This window comes from Nerophis ophidion, linkage group LG23 (genome assembly GCF_033978795.1).
Source record: "Nerophis ophidion isolate RoL-2023_Sa linkage group LG23, RoL_Noph_v1.0, whole genome shotgun sequence".
In the NCBI taxonomy this organism is placed as follows: Eukaryota; Metazoa; Chordata; class Actinopteri; order Syngnathiformes; family Syngnathidae; genus Nerophis; species Nerophis ophidion.
The window spans coordinates 40,376,103-40,389,917 of NC_084633.1; the positions used below are offsets into that span (position 1 = coordinate 40,376,103).

Below are 13,815 nucleotides of genomic sequence, written 5' to 3' on the forward strand. Positions count from 1 at the left end.
AAGTTTAACATTAAACAGTTTCCATTGAAACTGTGTAATGTCAACTCATCATGGTTAATTTAGTACAGCATTAGGGAAGCCTGTAGTAGACTTTTATTATGTAAATGTTGTATTTTTATCAACATTTGATAGCAGGGACCCTGCTAATCTAAACTAGGCTGCTACATTACTAATGATTCATGTAACTATAGCTGAAAAATAGTACAATTGCAATAGGAGAGACTATTCATCCCTAAACACAATGGAGTTCAATGAAATAACAGACAGACAGGGGTTTGCTGCCTCTAAAACACACACACACACACACACACACACACACACACACACACACACACACAGAAAAATGAGCTAACGTTACGCTAAAAGCTAATTAGCCTTCATCTCAAGCCTATACTGTGAGCGAGCTGAGCTGCAGTTTAAGTTTCTAGAAGGTCAACGGGCTCATAGCGATGTTTGTAATATCAATCAATCAATCAATCAATCAATCAAAGTTTATTTATATAGCCCCAAATCACAAATGTCTCAAAGGACTGTACAAACCATTACGACTACAACATCCTCGGAAGAACCCACATAAGGGCAAGGAAAACTCACACCCAGTGGGCAGGGAGAATTCACATCCAGTGGGACGCCAGTGACAATGCTGACTATGAGAAACCTTGGAGAGGACCTCAGATGTAGGCAACCCCCCCCTCCCCTCTTGGGGACCGAAAGCAATGGATGTCGAGCGGGTCTAACATGATACTGTGAAAGTTCAATCCATAGTGGCTCCAACACAGCCGCGAGAGTTTAGTTCAAAGCGGATCCAAGACAGCAGCGAGAGTCCCGTCCACAGGAAACCATCCCAAGTGGAGGCGGATCAGCAGCGTAGAGATGTCCCCAACCGATACACAGGCGAGCGGTCCATCCTGGGTCTCGACTTTGGACAGCCAGTACTTCATCCATGGTCATCGGACCGGACCCCCTCCACGAGGGAGGGGGGGACATAGGAGAAAAAAGAAAAGAAGCGGCAGATCAACTGGTCTAAAAAGGACGTCTATTTAAAGGCTAGAGTATACAGATGAGTTTTAAGGTGAGACTTAAATGCTTCTACTGAGGTAGCATCTCGAACTGTTACCGGGAGGGCATTCCAGAGTACTGGAGCCCGAACGGAAAACGCTCTATAGCCCGCAGACTTTTTTTGGGCTTTAGGAATCACTAATAAGCCGGAGTCTTTTGAACGCATATTTCTTGCCGGGACATATGGTACAATACAATCGGCAAGATAGGATGGAGGTAAACCGTGTAGTATTTTATACGTAAGTAGTAAAACCTTAAAGTCACATCTTAAGTGCACAGGAAGCCAGTGCAGGTGAGCCAGTATAGGTATATATGTATGTATATATGTATATAAAGGTATATATGTATGTATATATGTATATAAAGGTATATACAGTATAGGTATATATGTATGTATATATGTATATAAAGGTATATACAGTATAGGTATATATGTATATAAAGGTATATACAGTATAGGTATATATGTATGTATATATGTATATAAAGATATATACAGTATAGGTATAAATGTATGTATATATGTATATAAAGGTATATACAGTATAGGTATATATGTATGTATATATGTATATAAAGGTATATACAGTATATGTATATATATATAAATGTATATACAGTATAGGTATATATGTATGTATATAAAAGTATATACAATATGGGCGTAATGTGATCAAATTTTCTTGTTCTGGTCAAAAGTCTAGCAGCCGCATTTTGTACCAACTGTAATCTTTTAATGCTAGACATGGGGAGACCCGAAAATAATACGTTACAGTAATCGAGACGAGACGTAACAAACGCATGGATAATGATCTTGGCGTCTTTAGTGGACAAAATGGAGCGAATTTTAGCGATATTACGGAGATGACTGGGAAGTGTTTAGTATAATTTGGGTAGAGTCCGCTCCTCCCCTGCTAGACAAATATCTGCTCGACGCTAAAGCATTGACTACATCGTTCTGAAGTCTGAATACGCACTGCTGATTGGATTTGTATGTAACCAATCAGATGGTTGTGTGGGCAGGACAATGAGGCAGAAAGCAGAGCAGCTTGTGAAGACTTCTGCTTCCGAACTTGTTCGGTACGCCTGCGTGCCGAACAAGTTCAATACAGATACACGCAGCGTTACACCCCTAGCTGCCGCGTTTTAGGGGCAGACATGCTCCGTCACACCGGAAACCTTTAGAAATTAGCCGCAACACTGGATAAAGCGCAGGGTTCAGTGTGTTGATAAAAAGTAGCGGCTTATAGACGGGAAATTACTGTAATCAAAGGGATCACGAAAGGTAACAAGAGCGTAGATCCACCTCCACAAACACAATCAGCGTGCAAGTTGTTGTTTGTTCGACCGATAGGGTCCTAAAGTTCGACTGGTTGATCTCGATCGACGGCTTGGCTACAGAAATCCTCCAGCAGCAAACCACCCTTCATCACTTCCTTAGGAACAGATATATATAAACCAAGCATAGAGGGATCCCTCCAACCTCCGAGCTGATGATGTTGGCTTGTCCTGAAGAATTTGGAGGTAATCCTCCTTTATCATTGTCCCATTTACTCTCTGTAAAGCACCAGTTCCTTTGGCAGTAAATCCGGCCCAGAGCACCACTCTTACCAGAGATTGATGGTAGGAATGGTGTTCCTGGGATTAAAGGCCTCACCTTTTCTCCTCCAAACATATTGCTGGGTATTGTGGCCAAACATCTCCATTTTTGTTGAAAAAAATGAGCTGTTTGGCCACAATACCCAGCAATATGTTTTCCCAGGAGCTGTGCGTGCGTGTAATGTTACTTTAGCTTTCGTCTTAGCATATTTCATTACAAATAACAAAAATAATACATGATGATTAGAGATGTCCGATAATGGCTTTTTTGTCGATACTCCGATATTGTCAAACTCTTAATTACCGAATCCGATATCAACCGATACATACAGTGGTGGAATGAACACATTATTATGCTTAATTTTGTTGTGATGCCCCGCTGGATGCATTAAACAATGTAACAAAGTTGTCCAAAATAAATCAAGTTATGGAAAAAAATGCCAACATGGCACTGCCATATTTATTATTGAAGTCACAAAGTGCATTATTTTTTTAAACATGCCTCAAAACAGCAGCTTGGAATTTGGGACAGGCTCTCCCTGAGAGAGCATGAGGACGTTGGGGTTGGGGGGGTGATTGAGGTAGGGGGGGTGGGGGGTAACAGGGGTTGTATATTGTAGCGTCCCGGAAGAGTTAGTGTTGCAAGGGGTTCTGGGTATTTGTTCTGTTGTGTTTATGTTGTGTTACGGTGTGAATGTTCTCCCGAAATGTGTTTGTCATTCTTGTTTGGTGTAGGTTCACAGTATGCCGCATATTTGTAACAGTGTTAAAAGTTGTTTGTAAGGTCACCCTAAGTATGACCTGTATGGCTGTTGACCAAGTATGCATGCATTCACTTGTGTGTGTGAAAAGCTGTAGATATTATGTGACTGGGCCGGCACGCAAAGGCAGTGCCTCTAAGATTTATTTGCGCTCTGTACTTCTCCTTACGTCCGTGTACACAGCGGCGTTTTAAAAAGTCATAAATTTTACTTTTTGAAACCGATACCGATAATTTTGAAACCGATACTCAATAATTTCCAATATAACATTTTAAAGCATTTATTGACCGATGATATCGTCTGTTAGTGACGTGCTGTCAGGGGAGGCAAGTGAGGCAGTGCCTCACCTTGCCACCAGGAGGGCTAAAAGGCTTAACTATGAGATGTTCAAAAAACATAGTAATAAAATAAGTGGACCAGCTCTATACTCTCCGCAGGGTTCTTGAGGGTGCATGGGAGTTTGCCCAACCAGTCTACATGTGCTTCGTGGACTTGGAGAAGGCATTGGACCGTGTCCTGTGGGGAGTGCTCAGAGAGTATGGGGTATCGGACTGTCTTATTGTGGCGGTCCGTTCCCTGTATGATCAGTGTCAGAGCTTGGTCCGCATTGCTGGCAGTAAGTCGAACACATTTCCAGTGAGGGTTGGACTCCGCCAAGGCTGTCCTTTGTCACCCATTCTGTTCATAACTTTTATGGACAGAATTTCTAGGCGCAGTCAAGGCGTTGAGGGGTTCCGGTTTGGTGACCGCAGGATTAGGTCTCTGCTTTTTGCATATGATGTGGTCCTGATGGCTTCATCTGCCCGGGATCCTCAGCTCTCACTAGATCGGTTCGCAGCCGAGTGTGAAGCGACCGGAATGAGAATCAGCACCTCCAAGTCCGAGTCCATGGTTCTTGCCCGGAAAAGGGTGGAATGCCATCTCCGGGTTGGGGAGGAGACCCTGCCCCAAGTGGAGGAGTTCAAGTACCTAGGAGTCTTGTTCACGAGTGGGGGAAGAGTGGATCGTGAGATCGACAGGCGGATCGGTGCGGCGTCTTCAGTAATGTGGACGTTGTACCGATCCGTTGTGGTGAAGAAGGAGCTGAGCCGGAAAGCAAAGCTCTCAATTTACCGGTCGATCTACGTTCCCATCCTCACCTATGGTCATGAGCTTTGGGTCATGACCGAAAGGATAAGATCACGGGTACAAGCGGCCCAAATGAGTTTGGGTCTCTCCCTTAGAGATAGGGTGAGAAGCTCTGCCATCCGGGAGGAACTCAAAGTAAAGCCGCTGCTCCTTCACATCGAGAGGAGCCAAATGAGGTGGTTCGGGCATCTGGTCAGGATGCCACCCGAACGCCTCCCTAGGGAGGTGTTTAGGGCACGTCCAACCGGTAGGAGGCCTTGGGGAAGACCCAGGACACGTTGGGAAGACTATGTCTCCCGGCTGGCCTGGGACCGCCTCGGGATCCCCCGGGAAGAGCTAGACGAAGTGGCTGGGGAGAGGGAAGTCTGGGTTTCCCTGCTTAGGCTGTTGCCCCCGCGACCCGACCTCGGATAAGCGGAAGAAGATGGATGGATGGATGGATAAAATAAGTTTGAATATTTCTCTTTTGGTCTATGTTTACTATGTGATTTTGGTGTGGTTCCTGTATATTTGGATTATTTCATGGTCAAAATCGCGGAAATTCTGTGTTTCCTGATCAAAATGACGCAGCAGACCAGAAGTGAGGCAGACACAGGTGGTGCCTCCCCGGCTACATACAAAGTCTATTGAGCGTGTGCGTGCTTGATGCCATTAGGCAGCAAGTACTTCTGCCTCAAAGTAGGGGGCGATATATTGTTCAATGCCTCAGCAGTAATGTGACTCGCCACACTGAGAGAAATGGGGGCGCTAAAACTAGCAGACACAAGTCTCTCCAGCAGAAGCCAGCCTTTTTTCTTTTCTTTTTTTTAAACTGTATTTATAAAAAACATGGCATTTTTATTAGAGTAAGCCAGCGTTTGTGGGTGTTATCGCTGCTTCAGATACAAATACAGAAAGGTATGATACACTCACAATACTTGATTTATTTTGTTAAAAGGAAATGGAGCCAAACATGATTTAATAACAAATTTGGCAAATACTTTTTGGACCAATTTGTCATACCAAAATATAATTATGATAACGTTTTTATGAAAGCAAATTTCTCCCTTCCTTTTCCTGTTATTCTAATGTGCAACCTAAATTAACAATGGTTACAACTGCTCATATGAATTAAGGAAAAAAAAAACTCCAAAAGTATCTATGCCTCACCTGGTCTATAGTTCACCGCACGTCACTGTCAGCAGTCATATATTATCGGACGTCCCTAATGATGATGTCAGCAACCACCCGTGTCGTCTTTTGTCGTTTTTACCTACAAATTGTATTTAAAAATTGTTTGTTTTTGGTCAAAATCGTGCAGTCGTAGTTGTATCAGCCCCCAAAAAAGGCATTTTGTAATGTGTTGTAGGATCAGAAGCGAGCAGAGAAGGTGTCCAAGCGGGTCAGCGCCATTCAGGAGGTGAACGAGAGCGTCAGCCTGCTGACTCAGCTCCTGCAGGATTACGACAGCACCGCCACAAGTCAGAGCAACTTTGAGCTCCTTCAGGTGAGCGTGAGGAGCGTCTCACAAGCTCTTTCTGCTGGAACGTCTGCTCCGTTCAGTATGCTGGTCACGTTTATACGTACAGTGAGAATAAAAAGTATTTGATCCCTTGCTAAATTTGTAGGTTTGCCCACTAAAAAAGACATGATCATTCTATACTTTTAATGGTAGCCGTATTCTAACATGGAGAGACAGAATATCAAAACGAAAATCCAGAAAATAACTTTCAAGAATATATTTTAATTCATTTGTATTTCATTGAGGGAAATAAGTATTTGATCGCTCTAGACAAAAGCAGTTAATACTTGGTGGCAAAGCCTTTGTTTGCAAGCACAGCGGTCGGACGTTTGTGGTAGTTAACCACAAGGTTAGCACACATATCAGGGGGAAGTTTGGCCCACTCTTCTTTGCAGATCCTCTCCAGATCATTCAGGTTGGTGGGCTGTCGCTTGGCAACATAGATTTTCAATAGGATTGAGGTCCAGAGACTGGCTGGGCCACTCCATGACCTTAATATGGTTCTTCTTGAGCCACTCCTTTGTTGCCTTTGCTGTACACTTTGGATGGTTGTCATGTTGGAAGACCCAACCACGGCACATCTTCAGCTTCCTGGCAGAGGGGAGGAGGTTGTCCCTCAAGACTGCACGGTACATGGCTCCACCCATCGTCCCACTGATGCGGTGTAGTAGCCCTGTGCCCTTGGCAGAGAAACACCCCCAAAACATAATGCTTTCACCTCCATGCTTGATGGTGGGCACAGTGTTCTTTGGGTCATAGGCAGCATTTTTCTTTCTCCACACACAACGTGTAGAGTTTAGGCCAAATAGTTCCATTTTGGTCTCGTCTGACCATAGAACCTTCTCCCAATCACTTTGTGCATCTTTGAGGTGATCATTGGCATACTTTAGGCGGGCCTCCACTTCTTAAGCAGGCGTACCTTTCGGGCACTGCAGGATTTTAACCCATTCCGTCGCAAAGTGTTGCCAACTGTTTTCCTGGTGACTGTGGTCCCAGCTGCCTTGAGGTCATTCACTAACTCCTGCTGAGTGCTTGCAGGACCATTTCTCACAGTTCTCATGATCATTGCAACCCCACCAGGTGAAATCTTCTGTGGAGCACCAAATCGTTATATGTTATACTTTTTAAATTTTCTAACAGTTGCACCAATGGTTGTTACTTTGATTCCCAGCATCTTGCTAATGTTTTTATAGCCCATTCCAGATTTGTGCAGGTCAACAATCCTGTCTCTGAGGTCCTGAGAGAGTTCTTTTGTCTTACCCATGTTGGAGAGCTTGGAATCTGTCTGAGTCTCTGATCAGGTGTCTTTTATACAGGTGATTAGTTAGAACAGGTGTCTTCAATTCAGTCTTCAATTCCCAAGTTGATTGGGAGTGTTTAACTGCTCTGTGAAAGCCAGAAATCCTAATGCACACTAGGGGATCAAATACTTTTTTCCCTCAATGAAATACAAATCAATTAAAATATATTCCTTAAAGTTATTTTCTGGATTTTCTTTTTGATATTCTATCTCACCATGTTTAAGTACATCTACCATTAAAAGTATAGAATGATCATGTCTTTATTAGTGGGCAAACCAACAAATTCAGCAAGGGATCAAATTCTTTTTACTCTCACTGTAGATAGAAAATACAAAGATATGATTAATTATATGACACAACTCAAATGAGTGTTTCGGTTCTTGTTATATTTAGCTCAGGTTGGCGGAAGAAAAAGCTTCTAAATGTTAGAGCTCCATTGAAGCACACACTTTTAGACTGCACCAGGGTTTGGATTTACACTTGACCAAGCGTGAGTTGTGAGCCTGCCCCTGAACAACATTGTGCTTCTAAGCCTTTCATTCTTTAACAGGACCTTTACCAGCGCTGTGAAAAGATGAGACCCACACTGTTCAGATTGGCCAGTGATACGGAGGATAACGACGAGGCTTTAGGTGAGCTTTGCCAAGAAATACTTTCTCCAAAGCAGCCTGAACCGTGGATTTTTATTTCTGTTTTGTTGGCACATTCCACAGCGGAGATCCTGCAGGCCAATGACAGCCTGACTCATGTCATCAACCTGTACAAACAGCAGGTGAAAGGGGAGGTGGTGAACGGCAACAATGCATTAAACACACAAAAACAGACAGGTGGGTGAAACTAGGGCGTCGCTGTTGCTCAATTTTGAACCCATGTTTTGGCTTCTCACGATCATAAAAATGGCGTACCGTATTTCCTTGAATTGCCACCGGGTACATAGTATGCGTCTGCCTAGAATTACTGCCGGGTCAAACTCGTTTCGCAACATATTATTTTTATTAGCGCGTATCTAGAATTTCCGCCGGGTCAAACTCGTCACGTCCTGAGTGACACTTCACCTGTCATCATTTTCAAAATGGAGGAGGCTGATTTCAATCATTTGAAATTGCATAAAGGGAAAAAGATTAGGAGCTATTCAGTAGGATTTAAGGTCCAAGCTATTGAATATGCTAAAAAGAACAGTAAGCAGTTATGTTTTATTAATATACCGTAGCTGCGTGTGTCAAATATGAGTCATTGAATGACTCCCGCCTCCTGGTGGTAGAGGGCGCTAGTGATCTTTCTTGCGACTACTTGGCTGCAGAAGAAGTTACAACAAGCAGCAAGAATGAGCAGCGATCGTTTATTTTTTCCTCTCGCTTGCACTTTTAACATGGAGGATTACATATCCAAAATAAAACAGTTTTCTAAACTGGACTTTCAATCGAAGCAGGAGGTAATAAAGGAAGATCTCCATCGAGACAGAGAGACTTTTAAAACTGAAGAAAGATAAGGAAGACTTCTATAAACAAGTTATCGATGCTTTTGATCAAAAGGAGCTGCAAATGGACTTCATTTATAAGTAAAGGTAAGACCATAATAATGTTTTTTTAATTAAATGTGCTTTTCATGATGGTATCCTTACATCACACTCAAATGTATAAGCGCAGGCCTAAATTTACCGCATTCCTTTGGTAAGCGCCGAAGTGAGAAGAGGTTTTAAATTAATTAGCGCCCCGGCGGCAATTCAAGGAAATACAGTAATCGGGAGAAACCGCGACGTGCATGCAAACTCCTGAGCTTGTAACGGTGCAATGAATGAGTGAGCATTTGAGTGGAAAAAAGACTTCGGCCAGTAGAAATTCGGGATGCTACTTTCTGAAAGAGCGCTAGTATGCCTAGTCAATAATCCATAAAACTCAACAACAAAAGTAAGGCCATATGGTTTTCGCATTCACATAATCACATTATTGCCCAATAAACCGGAATCAACTGTTAAACGCGTAATATCAGTGAAAATGACATAAATGTGACGAAACTGTTGTTGTTGTGAGGAGAAGGAACATCTGTGACATTGTCAATTTATGAACGTACAACTGTTGTTTGTTTTGTTGAACAGCGACCAAAGAAATAAACTAACTAATTTGTTTCGGAAAATAATGTGTCTGCTACGACTCATTCATCCTGAACTAAACAATGTGGAGGCAGCCACCTGAAACGCAGACGAAAAAATGAAGCTATAGCAAGCAAGAACAATCCGTACGCCCACAACACATCTCATCTGTTTGTGTTGTTGTGAACGACATCATGGATGTAAGATCAAGGTACAAATAAGGACTGTAGTCATAACTACTTGTCTACACCTCACATTCAGAACAGCAGCACAAAGGTTTCAAAAAAGGACCTTAGACAAGCATAAATGTCAGGATGACATTACTCATGTCACACAAAGCACACACTTCATGCTGGTAAAATAATTGTAAATAGTAAAAGACAAAATAAAAATTAAAAAAATTATACCTAAAAAAATGTTTTTTTCTGTATTGCTACTATTTTAATTTATGATTGTTGCTATGGGTGGGAAAAAAATTCTTCATTCACAAAAATCTAAAATCTATTTTTATGTTTATATTTTTTCAAAAATCTGTCCTGTCCAGTAAACCAGTTTACCTTTAAGTAATATCGAAATGTATCAGAGCTTTATCTACAGTAAGGAGATTCATATTTTAAGTTAAAGTTGAAGTACCAATGATTGTCACACACACACACACACACACACACACACACGCACACACACGAGGTGTGGACAAATTATTCTCTGCATTTAACCCATCACCCTTGTTCACCTCCTGGGAGGTGAGGGGAGCAGTGAGCAGCAGTGGTGGCCGCGCCCGGGAATCATTGTTGGTGATTTAACTCTCAATTCCAAACCTTGATGCTGAGTGCCAAGCAGGGAGGGAATGGCTCCCATTTTTATAATCTTTGGTATGACTCGGCCGGGGTTTGAACTCACAACCCACCCATCTCAGGGCGGACAATAGGCCACTGAGTATGGCCCCATTCGTCGCGGTTTACCTGACACATGAAACGTGATGAATCCATCCACTTTAGCCACCACACAGCAGTATTTTGTGGCAATGCCAACTTTGACCACAGCGTCAGTCGCTATGGAGAGTGTCGCTTGCCATCATTTTCAGCAGACTGCATTGCAAAATGATTAACCCCCCCCCCCCCCCCCCCTCTCCTCACATGAAATCCACCCAGGAATGGGGCCATATGAATCCTTCCCTTCATGTATTTTACAGAGGAATGTAGTTCATCATAAAAATGGCACTTCATTTTATTTAAAAAGTATTGATTTTGAATTGGGAATCATTTCGAATCGAGAATCGTTTGAGTCCAATCGTTAACTCCAAGAATCGAATCAAACCGTGTGGTACCTAAAGATTCACAGCCCTATTTGTTACCAATGTTATTATTTAGCTTTTTGTCATTTTTTTATTCATTTATATGCGGTTGTTCTTTGAAATTATATTTAGAGTTGTGTTTTGGTGGTACAATAGATCATGGGTGTCAAACTCTGGCCCGCAGGCCAAATTTGGCCCGCCGTGTAATTTAATTTGGCCCTTGAGGCAATATCAAATTAACATTAGAGCTGGCCCGCCGGTATAATGACAATATAACATATAACACCACATTCACCGCTAATACTCATACTTGCCAACCCTCCCGATTTACCTGGATGACTCCTGAAGTTCAGTGCCCCTCCCGAAAATCTCCCGGGCAACCTTTCTCCAGATTTCCACCCGGACAACAATACTTAAAGGCACTGAATATGCGTGCCGGCCCAATCACAAAATATCTATGGCTTTCACAGACACACACAAGTGATCGCAATTCATACTTGGTCAACAGCCATACAGGTCACACTGAGGGTGGCCGTATAAACAACTTGAACACTGTAACAAATATGCGCCACACTGCGAACACACACCCAATAAGAATGACAAACACATTTTGGCAGAACATCCACACTGTAACACAACAGAACAAATACCCAGAACCCCTTGCAGCACTAACTCTTACGGGACGCTACAATATACACCCCCGCTACCACCATACTCCACACCGCCAAACCCTGCCCATCACATTATTTTATTTTCTAATTTATTACCCTGTGGAAAAAGTTAATGTTGATATTTACCTCAGAAGGCTGCAAGTAGAAAACAGGCATAACATTTTCCATTCACATTTTATTTAATATACTATTGATGTTTTTTTGTTTCTTTTTTGAAAGTGGATTTTGCACTATTAAGTTATATAAGTGTCGCTTGTTCCATATTTAGTGTTAAAGCAAATCAGTGTCGCAAACTGAGCTCTAATTAACGTTTTATTCACGCACTTTCTCTTGCTATTTCAAGGCTTGAATGTTTGATTGATTCATTGTTATTTTATTTCAAATGTATTATTAGCCTGTGGGAAAAAAGTTTATTTTGATCTAGAAAATAGGCATCCATTTTTGTTCGAATTGTATTTGATATGCCATTGATATTTTTGAATTATTATTATTATTATTATTTGAAACTCTATTTTGCATGTCACTATAAAGTTATATAAGCCTTGCTTGTTCAATGTTAAATGAAAAACCTGTTTGGGTCCCTATCAAAAGGTTAAGTTGTTCAACCTTGGCCCGAGGCTTTGTTCAGTTTTACATTTTGGCCCACTCTGTATTTGGTTTGACACCCCTGCAATAGATACTCATGTTTTTAAATGAATTAATAATTGTGTGATTAATCCATCCATCCATCCATTTTCTACCGCTTATTCCCTTTCGGGGTCGCGGGGGGCGCTGGCGCCTATCTCAGCTACAATTGGGCGGAAGGCGGGGTACACCCTGGACAAGTCGCCACCTCATCGCAGGGCCAACACAGATAGACGGACAACATTCACACTCACATTCACACACTAGGGCCAATTTAGTGTTGCCAATCAACTTATCCCCAGGTGCATGTCTTTGGAGGTGGGAGGAAGCCGGAGTACCCGGAGGGAACCCACGCATTCACGGGGAGAACATGCAAACTCCACACAGGAAGATCCCGAGCCTGGATTTGAACCCAGGACTGCAGGACCTTCGTATTGTGAGGCAGACGCACTAACCCCTCTGCCACCGTGAAGCCCTGTGTGATTGATTTTGAAATCATGTGTGATTAATCATGATTTCAAAATCAATACAAAATAACAGAGTATTACTTTTGCTGTAATCGTCCAGCCTTTGGTGAGTCATGAACAGATCCGCTAGTAAAATCCCAATGTTCGCCCGGCAGGAGGAACTGCACTGCTGGACCTGTCGGGGTTGGACACGTCACCCCAGTCGCCCCCCTCCTTCCCAGAATTCCCTACTCCAACCGACAGCCTCAACGCGACCTCACAGGAAACGGGCATCTCTCTGCTGGACGACGAGCTCATGTCGCTTGGTAACCACATCCCTGAAGTGCTGATCCCTACTGAGCTTTTCAGACACTCACTCCCGTGTGTTTTATTGCGTGGACTCCCTCAGGTCTAAGCGAAGGAACACACACCTCCAACCCTCCCTCGCAGCCGGAGGACTCCACCGCCTGGGATTCTTTCCAGGTGAGAAGCGGAAATTGGTGGAACGATCTCTTTTGCTTTTTTCCTTTTTAATTATTATTATTATTGCTCATTTCACCTCTAAGTCATCTGACAGCATCGATGCAGACATCCCAGCAGCACCCAGTCTCCTCCTGACTCCAGAAGCACCCTCCCACTCCCATCCCATCTCCCCTGGCTCGGCCCCCAGAGGCTCGGCCCTCGATGAGCTCGACTTGTTGGGAAAGACGCTTTTGCAGCAGTCCCTTCCTCCAGAGGGCCTGCAGGTTAAATGGTACAACATGACACTCTTCTTGTGGGGAATACCGTATTTCCTTGAATTGCCGCCAGGGCGCTAATTCATTTAAAACCTCTTCTCACTGTACCAAATGCATGCGGTAAATGTAGGCCTGCCCTTATACATTTGAGTGTGATGTAAGGATACCATCATGAAAACCACATTTAATAAAAAAAAAACTAGGGATGCACCGATTAATCGGTAACCGAATATATTCGGCCGAATATGGCAAAAAAAAGCCACATTCGGCCTTCGGTGGAATGAGTTAAAAACAAGGCCGAATAGTGGCGTGTGACGCAATTTTTTGACGCGGTGACGCAATCAACCAACGTGCTAATGACGTTGGGCTATGTTGTGTACCTGTGTAAGTGTATGAGGTTACAAGCACACACTTATTGAGATTTAGTGGGGCCTCTGTTTACATTATTAGCCTGTTGTGTAGGCTACCTGTATAAGTGTATGAGGTTACAAGCACACACTTATTGAGATTTACTTGAGCCTTCTGTTTACATTATTAGCCTGTTGTGTAGGCTACCTGTATAAGTGTAAGAGGTTACAAGCACACACTTATTGAGATTTAGTGGG

At 42.9% G+C, this 13,815-nt stretch overlaps 1 protein-coding gene across 3 annotated transcripts in view; it reads left to right on the forward strand.

Annotated features, from left to right (window-relative positions):
• LOC133541278 (ADP-ribosylation factor-binding protein GGA1-like) overlaps positions 1 to 13,815 on the forward strand; it is a 56,014-nt gene that overhangs the window by 28,802 nt on the left and 13,397 nt on the right. For 2 of the 3 annotated variants that reach the window (XM_061884589.1, XM_061884588.1), the window contains exons 8-13: positions 5,896 to 6,033; positions 7,900 to 7,981; positions 8,063 to 8,176; positions 12,650 to 12,799; positions 12,883 to 12,956; positions 13,040 to 13,227. In XM_061884589.1, the coding sequence (XP_061740573.1) occupies positions 5,896 to 6,033; positions 7,900 to 7,981; positions 8,063 to 8,176; positions 12,650 to 12,799; positions 12,883 to 12,956; positions 13,040 to 13,227 (746 nt within the window). Of the gene's footprint in view, positions 1 to 5,895; positions 6,034 to 7,899; positions 8,177 to 12,649; positions 12,800 to 12,882; positions 12,957 to 13,039; positions 13,228 to 13,815 lie in introns of all 3 variants that reach the window. The other variant, XM_061884587.1, reaches the window with a different exon arrangement.